Genomic DNA, 9,805 nt, shown 5'->3' on the forward strand with positions numbered 1-9,805 from the left:
AGTTTTTCCTGTACAACTTTTACTGCCTTTTCTCTTGCACTCCACCATGTTTCTGATTCACGCTAAATCATGCTAACTGGCACTGCACGAACACTACAGGACACAAGTCTGAAATTGCTTGAATGAAAATTACGCACACTGTGGAGAAGGGTATAATCATAACATAATATAAGCCTAGAAGCTCAAATGCTATATTTGTTAGATTATGAGAAGCTAAATATTGTGTACAATCTAGCAAACCTTCGCAGTACATCTCTCCATTTACTTTTTCTTGTTGAATTTGCCTTTGCAGCTCTTCATCAATGCCACTTTAAGGACGAAATCGGCGCTCAATGTCTTTCCAACCAGCAAATGAAGCACGATGACTATCATTATTTTCATGGGCATTTAACTTTTAAATTTTTTTCCACTTAGAGAATCCACCGTGTTTTGAAAGCAGACCGACTATCGGATGTCATACATGTAGATGAAAAAAGAAGACAACAAAAGCAGTATGCTGCTTTATATAGAGGTGAATACACCAACCACGAACGACTGACCTCTTGTCCATTCAGAAGGCATCGTTTGAACCAAAATGTAGTCATAGAACGCCCATCTTTGGCATCAAATAGGCCTTCTTTATGTTGAAATTCATGTACTCCAACTTTAACAATCTCTGTGCGTTGTGCATGTGTTACAACTGCTGAGCCTGTCGTATCAAACTTCATAAATCCAATATCCTTGTGTGTTAAAATATTTATTAGGTCATCCTCTTTTAGCTTAGCAACACTATTCTGTGGATTTGTGTCTGACAAAGTGGAATCCTCTTGTTTATTATTATTGTATCTTTCAACATGACAGAGAACAGTTTCTTCATTGTTTTCTTTTTCAAATGAAATAGCATGTTCACAATCTTGCACTTTGACCTCTTTACTGCCATCAACAGGAACAGATGCTGGCTTACTGGTGTCATCACTTCCAGCAAGGAAAGCTCATCAATTTGCTTGACTTTACCATCGAAGATGCAAATTGTGCACGTCTTTTGCGTTCCTGTGCCCCACTTTCTTTTTTCGACTTAATGGGCTAAAAGAATAAGTTAATAAATAATGACTACACTATTTAGTTGCAACATGCAAATTGTCAGATGAAAGGAAGCATTCTACTTTCCTAGGTTCCTAACCACAAATCATATTTAAATTATACAATTATAGTTGCAACTCAGGACTAGTTAGGCACATAGACCTGCTTTCACTTTAACTGCCATTATTTAGACCACCCATACTCATGTTAATTAATGTTACACAACCATGAGAAAATCCATGCAGATGAGTGTATATGCTGGTAAATCATGCTTATGAGCACCATATAAATTACTGGCAGTTGCTAAATCACATTTAAAAACTCGATAGGTTTAACTACACGAACACTACAGGAGACAAGTCTGAAATTGCTCGAATGAAAATTACACACACTGTGGAGAAGGGTGTAATCATAACATAATATAAGCCTAGAGGCTCAAAGGCTATATTTATTATTAAAGGTTTTGATAGAATGAGAAAACTTAAATATAGGCTAACTAATTAGTGATGCCAGATTACAGTTCCTAGATTAAATTGCTAGTACATCTAGATCTAACATTAATGTTAGAGCTGTTATTTCCATTTTTTTAGTCTTAGGTTTAGATCTAGATGTAATAATAATGATGACAGAAATTTAGCTTTATACATCTAAAGTAGACGTTAGATTTGGGTGCATAGATTGAAAGCACCTTGTATTGAATCTACACAGATCTAGATATAGCCCTGCCTCATCAATTCTAAATTTAGATTTATGAGGCCTAATTTTTAGAACAAATGTTACATCTAGATCTATTAATTTAGTCATTAGATCTGTCCCAATGCAATGCCTAGTTTAATAGTTAGTATACATCTAAGTATGCCTATAATATAGGTTACAATTTGTATGATGATGGACCTAGAGTCTAGAAATAAAGTTATAACTGCAATTAGACCTAAAGTCTAGTACATTAGTTGGTTTAAGACATGATTTACAATCAGCCAATACAATTACAAACCACTACATTAGGCCTATAATGTTTACTAGGTCTAGATCTAGGCCTGCCTGTTTCATATATTACCAATCTGGCACACCAGTTAATATGTTACATCAATCTCGTATTTCCTTTTTGTTGAACATACACTTACTTGTACGTTGTACTCTAGGACTTGTATTTGATCTACAGATGCATGATGGAATAGTACAATTTATTTCTGTACGTCAATTCGGTCTCACTATATTTCAGTGGGCGGCTTTTAAAAGTTAAAACTGCAAGCGTAATACACACAAATAACGTAACACTGTGTCATATTTACTTAACATAGGGCAGTTGTGCTATATCCTAGGGGAGGGCATAATTATTAATTAATAGTCATTATAGGCCAGAGAAAATTTTTTGCCCCTTCACACCTGCGCCCAGGGACAACTGCCCCCCTCTTGCTACGCCACTGGGCTGCAGTATGTGATTAACAAGAAATATAGAAGCAGTTTTGTTTTTTTTAGTTGAAATATTAAGCTAGTATGTAAAACCATTATTTAATTCATGGGTGTTGAACATTCATGGAGTGTAAATTTTGGTTAAGCTGGAAAGTTACAAACAGCATTGTCCATCATAGCAAAATTACAGATATATATTTATGTAAAAAGCAATAACATTCTTTGGTTAATTAACAGAAATATCTATTTGAACATACTTGGCTTCATCTATTTGAGACTGTAGTCGTTCCTTAAAGGTTTGGTTATTGGCATGTTTCTTTTTTTCTTCTAGTTCATGGACGGTGTTCTTGTAACCCTGGATATTATGGAAGACTCGAATGTGCTTCTCTCCCGCAACAAGTAAGTATTTACCACTCTGAGAAAACTGTAAAGCTTTGATTGGGCCTGAAATAAAACCAAAGTTTTATGAACTAAAGTAATGAAAGTTTGACTGATGAGAGCAAAGAAAAAATTTAGAGACATGTTGTTTCTTAATTTATTATTAAACCTTTTATAGTGGAAAAACAACTGAAGATATGAAAAATATGAAGCCCTGAATGAAAGAAAACAATTATCTAAAAACCTTTTACTTAAAATAGAACAAACTGAGAATATAAGTTTGTGTTACTTGTAAAATCATTTGAGTAAGAGCAGATTAGGACACAGTCTACAGCTCTAGTGCAATATTTGACTATTAACAGTTAAAATAGGTTTCTCTGATTAACTGGATAAAAGTAAAAATAAAGTGCTCCCACAATGATTCATTACTAAGAGTTAAAATATTTCTCGGACTGACAACTGGTTAGGGTTAAAACAACATGTTTCAATAACTAATTATGTCTTTTTTTCACAAACATGTTCTCTAACCTGAGTGAACTTCTTCAAGTCTTTCACTTTCTTCTCCAGTTGCCCTTGAAAATACAGAAACACTTTTGGAAGAGGCTATGGCTACTGTTCTGCCATCTGGTGAAAGAGCTATTATACTGGGAGATAGGCTAGCAAATTCTCCTTTCAGTAAGAGATAAGGTTCTTGGCCTTTCTGGTATTCAACTGGTAAAAGATATTAAAATGTAAGCCATATTATAACAATGCTTTTTTATTTAGCAGTCAAAATCTTAAGCCAAAAAAATCAAAGTTTCAAAAATAGTTATATTTCAACTGTAATTTGCAAATTTCTGACTTAATCAATTTATTTCTAATAATTTTCATACATCATAATTTAATTTATGACTCAGTTAATCCAAATTTTAACCTCTTACCAACAGCTAAATGTTCCCAAATTGTGTCAAATTTTAGTTTTAGTTGTTTTTAAGCTCAAAGCTACACAATGAGCTATCTGTGCTGTGACCACCATGGTTACTGAAACTCAGGTTTTAGCAATAGAAGCCTTAAGGCTTACCACTGTATCACATTAAACAAATAATTTTCAATACATAAATATTAATAGCCCTGAAATTTCTATAAAAATAATATACATATCTCATTAACTAAGATAAGCCAAACCATATACAGATTTATAAGCATTTGTTGCTCCTGTGTAACAGATGGGAAAAATTGTGTACCGTATGAACAAAATGTGGTTGAAAATAGGCTATTTCAGATCTTTGATGAGTTAATAATTTTTATAAGGCTGATTCAGAGTTGAAGCAGCTACTATTCAGCCACTGGTTTAGAGTTATAGCGGCTACTTTTGAGTCACTGGTTCACAATTGTAGTAGCTATTGTAGTCATCAGTAAGTTATAGCTGCTACAGTTCAACTACTGTTTCACAGTCATAGCAGCTACTGTTGAGTTGTTAGTTCAATGTTAAATAAGGTACTATTAAGATTAATGGTTTCAGCTTTGAACAACAGGCTGTCAACTGTTCAGTATGCACCTGCTTCTCTACTTGGGTACTAATAGCGGTTACAACTGTGAAGCTGTACAATGATTAAATACACGCATGCTCAACCCAAGTCATTAGTACATAATGCCAAAGACACAATAACTATAATTTACGAGCACCAAGTTTTGATCTTAGTGATACATTTGTTGTAATTACATAAATCTGACAAAATATTCATACTGATTAATTATAAACAATAAACTTAACAGACTTCTGTTTTCAAATTAATGTAACTAACACTCACAACTATGAAAAGCATTGAAAGGTATCTTTTGAAAGAATTTCATTAACAAAATGTGTAGTACTTTTAATACACAAATTTCATAAGAATTCACTATCAAAAATGATACACGTTTTTGTTGATAAAACTGTTCAGATAATTTCAAAAATTATCTTTAAAGCACATTAATTTTTATTTTCTCAAAATGGTTGTAAGTGAATTTACTTTTGATCATATTTAAAAACAAACAAAATATTATCTGTTTAATACTTTTGCAAAAAAAAACTGTTCTCCAATGGTGGTATGGAAAAAGAAGGCTCTTCACAAACTACTTATGTACAATCACACACATGTAAACACATCATGAACTTGTGAAAACATTAAACAAATTAATTTATTATTTCTCTATGACGGGAATACATATGGTAGAAATCTTTAACACTTTGGGTGAAAATTCACATTGTATGAAATTAAGACAGCTTTTAAATGTTGTTACATAAATTTGGAGAATCTTCTCCAAACAATGTGTACAGAAACAAAAACTCACTGTTGGTGTCCCACAATCTCCATGTTTGGTCTTTAGATACTGAGGCCATTCTGAAAAAACAACATATTTCTGATCAACATTATAAAGTACAAGAGATCGAACAATATTATTTACAGATTACACACATTAACATATGAGAATGCTTCAACTTTTATCAAAATAATCACATCTTATTCTACAATAAAGTATGTCACAAAGCAAACAGTATTACCTATCATTTCCTTGGATATTTCAATTAATTTCTTATTAGAACTTTTAAAATCATGTATAAATTCAAAAATTCAACTACTTACTAAACATGCTTTCATATTTTAGGAAATTATCCACTGAAAATTAAGATTCCTTTTTGTGCACTCACCAGATAAATTACAACATAGATTACTTGAATTAGATTTAGTTAGTTACCTAAATTACACATTTTTTTATATTCTACTGATGTCTACCTGCTAGAGTCATTGGAGAATGCAAAACTGTAAACACCTGCGGAGTGGCCCTTCAGTTCAAAAGCTCGTTTTACTTCCTTGAAATCCCCTGCTTTGCTAAAGATAACTTCCCATACTTTTACATCTGGAGTAAAACCTAAACCACAGTAACATACAATTAATATCAGTTCTGACCAAACTAGAGGACAGTAATTTGTGGAATTTGTTAACTGATTAATTGTTGGGCTCATTCATCGATTAAGTTCAACTAATCCATTATTCTCACAAGACGTAGATAGTTGGAATAATAAAATATAATAATAATCAGAAAAACTAATTTTGTTAATTAGTTTTAACTAATTAACACTAATCGAAGCTGAGCAACCTTGAATTAAGTATGATAATGAGAAATCATAATGGTAATATGCCAAGTACTTTGATAGTTGAAATAATCAAAAACAGAAAAATTGGAAACATTAATATATTATTTTCATGACATTAATTAATTTAATCATAATTTTTTAATCAATTATTTTACATGACAGTAATTATTGTAATTGAGGCTCAAACGTAATTAATTATATCAATTAACTGTTCAGTTCTAGGCAAAACACTGAAATACCTAATCAGTACCATCAATACTATATACACTATGTTAGCTGCAATTAGGTACATTTGTTACATTAAGTACCACTAACATGATGTCTGACTTAACTATCTGGCACCTTTGAGAGTGTACCCATCATCCAAAGACAAAACTGTAACATAAAACTAAAGCATGTATAGAAAATAAACTCCTGGTTGTTTTTCATACATTTTTTAAATAAAACTTTAGACTTGAAATTTATTCAATTAAAAATATATTTATTTAATTCTATATATAAAATTATATAAAACTGTTAATATTGGTTTTGGGTTAATTTTAATGAGCTAAGAATGAAAACATTAGTGTTTAGGAATTTCATAAGTTTCTTCTGAGCACATGATACTCATAGCATCATATGCTCTAAGAGAAAAGTTGACATAATGAGATATTTTCTAATTGTTTTTCAACTGTCAATATGGATTCCAGTTCATTGGAGAATCACACAGAGGTTGAAACAAAATAATAAAAGCTTAGTGATATGTTACCAGAAGAAAACATTTTTTTGAACAGCTTCAACCACAGTTACAGTTCTGATTTTTTTAAAGCTTGTAAAAAGCTTGCTTTAGCATTTTATATTTTATTTAATTTGTAATGCTGCAGTATTTGTAGAAAAACTTCTCTCACCTGATGATGCCACAAACCTTCCACATGGAGAAACACATCCCCAGTAGTTGTTTACATGATGAGTATCTATACTGGTTAAAACCTCTCCTGAAAATTAAATATTATAATTTATATGTGATATCTTCTTAACTGCAAAAACATCGCTATCCTTTAGTTTAAGTAGCATTCCATACAGTTACATGCTATATAATACTTCTGGTATATGTAACACTTTCATAGCATTCTCAGGTCCACTAATCAATCCTACAGATAAAACTAGTAACTGCAGATCCAACTCACAGTTAAAACTGAAAAATGACTTGGGCATGTTGATGAAAGTAGACTGAATACAATGTTAAATAAGTTAAAATCAATATTTATTTAGTTCAACAATAACAACTCAAAAGTTGAATGCACAGAATACTGGAGAGCAATTCTAGATCACAGAAAAATTTTTTAAATTCTCAAGATATATATCTAGATCATCTATTCAAGACAGAGAGTACATTGCATACATGGAAACAATAACATACCTCTCACAGTACAAGCACTACCAAGTCATTGTAAGGAAAATTTAATCTCCAGGCACATCTAAACTTCAACACAATGATATTACTACACAAAACAGTCACAAGATCCAAAATAAACATTTATGAATAATGACCATGAGCAACATCTAAAAACACCTAAGACGAGCATATGTCTTAACCATATGTAACCAGCATATGAAATAAGTTCAGTACTGCATAAGGCAGATTTCCTGAACTAAAAATTTAAAAGCTCTCTTAAAGTACATACATTTCAGATATTATCAAATTTTGAGTCAACCGAATAGTTTACCTTTCTAAGCTAAGACAGGAAGAAAATATAGTACTTGTTCAAGAACCACACAAAGTACATAAAACATATCTTGACAATTTCCATTATGCATGACAATTTTACAATGTTACAAGCTCTAAAATATATTTCTTGATAACTTTGGATGACTGCTTATCATAACACTGTACAGATATTATAACGTCTTCATTTTAAAATTCATAAATAATCTGATTTCATATAATAAAAAAATGCTTTAAAAAAAACTAAATGTATATTTGACTCTTAGTAACTGAGCTTATATTAGAGCTTAGTCAGCAGCTATACAAGCTTTATTTTTGTTCATGAATCCCATCTTTTGGTAGTTACATTCAAGTACTTAATTACCATTTGTTTGCACAAATTGAATGGAACCTTGTCATTTTGCTGAGATAAACACTTTTCATCACATAAAAATGATTATGTGCAACTCCACAACTGTTAGGCTTGAAACTGATAGCTATCAAAATGAAGTTGCTTTGAAACACATATCAATCAAGATTTATATTTTACCAAGTACCCTATGATAAATTATGACAGTGATTCACTTATTTACAAGTTTTAAGACAATAACAAGTCAATACATGTATGACTTTTACTAATTTTGTTGCAGTTCAACCCAAAGGATGAATATATGTTCCGTTGATTTTAAAAAACACCGATCTTGTAACGTGAATTGTTTGCACAAGGGTGTGAAGCTCCTGCACATTGATAATGAATATTCTTCAATACTATAAATATACAGAGATCTGAACAAGATCAAATTCAAAGTTAATAATAACGTATGTAGCTCACCAGAAAAAATAATGCCTAATCAAAATTTAAAATGGGCTTGTAACAAGTTTGATTTGTAGAATTACTGTTTTCATAAAAATTGCACTGCATTTTTTATTACCAATTTTGAGAAATATTACTCAAACTTAAAACATAAAACAAAATTCTATCAAGTTTAATTCATAAATTTGAAGATAAAGTGTTGCATATTTTGTGATTTTGTTTTAATTAGTCGTGAAACAAATTTTATAACCGATACAATCCATACCTCGCTGCTCAGTATTTATTTTTTATTAAAACCTGAAATCAAATTAATAAATACAATCTAAGTATTAAGAAATCAAAAATATTTTATTGAAAATTGTACAACTTTTCAATCATATTTAATCAAAATATGCATTTTGAGTGCAAGTGCTTAAAGGGAGTTATGCACACTGAGGTTGTGTCACCCTCCTATTGGTAGAGGGCTTTCATCACATGATGATGTCATCGTGCACTAGTGCAGTTCACGCTAAACATGTGATTTTTAGGTGAGAGTTAGCTCAAGGCTAGTGGCATGTCAATCTCATAGGCAGGCATGCAAGGGATCAAGTTATTCTGTGTGAAGTGGTGAGATATTGTCTTGGAAGTTACCAGTTTCATACAATGTAAAATATCCTCAATCTCATAATGCACTTTAAAGAGCATTAAGACTATGTCTCCTACCTCTCTTAACATGGGCTCAATCCATTTGACTAACCACATGACCTCTTTGTACTCGTCTAAAGTCTTTATAATCTAATACTTCTAACTTTCAATATAGTGTGTATATCTTCATAACATTTGTCAGTCTTTCAGTTAATAATGTTTTTCACATACAAAAAACGATATTTTTTAGTTAAGTATTTTTAATAAAACAGATTTGTCCAAGAATACATTGAGTATCTGATCTGAATTGTCCATGTGCAAAGTAATATTCATGTTAAAATTAAAAATACTTTTCCTCATCTCAAAAATCTCAAATGTCCTTTGTGTAATCCCTAAAACCTCCTAAATGCATTTCAAACATTTTTTTTTCAGCAAAACTTTATAGTTTATCTGTTATTTTCTCTACCCTAACTCAAAACAGGATTGGTCAATTCAACCGACCTCGTAACCACCAAAAAAAAATCTAAATAAACCTAAGCTACCCTTTTTTTTTTCCTTCTAGAATAACTTCAAATTATAACATAAACTACATTTGTTTATCCTAAGTAGCTCTAAGTTCATATATAGTTTATCTGTTATTTTCTCTACCCTAACTCAAAACAGGATTGGTCAATTCAACCGACCTCGTAACCACCAAAAAAAAATTTAAATAAAC

The 9,805-nt window shown here is 31.2% G+C and overlaps 1 protein-coding gene across 1 annotated transcript in view; it reads right to left on the reverse strand.

The window, feature by feature from the left end:
• The window catches only part of LOC106461980 (transducin beta-like protein 2), a 24,526-nt gene that overhangs the window by 5,252 nt on the left and 9,469 nt on the right, over nucleotides 1-9,805 (reverse strand). The window contains exons 5-9 of the mRNA XM_013921848.2: nucleotides 6,856-6,942; nucleotides 5,607-5,742; nucleotides 5,164-5,213; nucleotides 3,379-3,561; nucleotides 2,730-2,916 (exon numbers count right to left, since the gene is read on the reverse strand). Of these exons, the coding sequence (XP_013777302.1) occupies nucleotides 2,730-2,916; nucleotides 3,379-3,561; nucleotides 5,164-5,213; nucleotides 5,607-5,742; nucleotides 6,856-6,942 (643 nt within the window). The remainder of the gene's footprint in view (nucleotides 1-2,729; nucleotides 2,917-3,378; nucleotides 3,562-5,163; nucleotides 5,214-5,606; nucleotides 5,743-6,855; nucleotides 6,943-9,805) is intronic.

The sequence above is a fragment of the Limulus polyphemus genome, unplaced genomic scaffold (assembly GCF_000517525.1).
Source record: "Limulus polyphemus unplaced genomic scaffold, Limulus_polyphemus-2.1.2 Scaffold1070, whole genome shotgun sequence".
NCBI classification, from domain to species: Eukaryota; Metazoa; Arthropoda; class Merostomata; order Xiphosura; family Limulidae; genus Limulus; species Limulus polyphemus.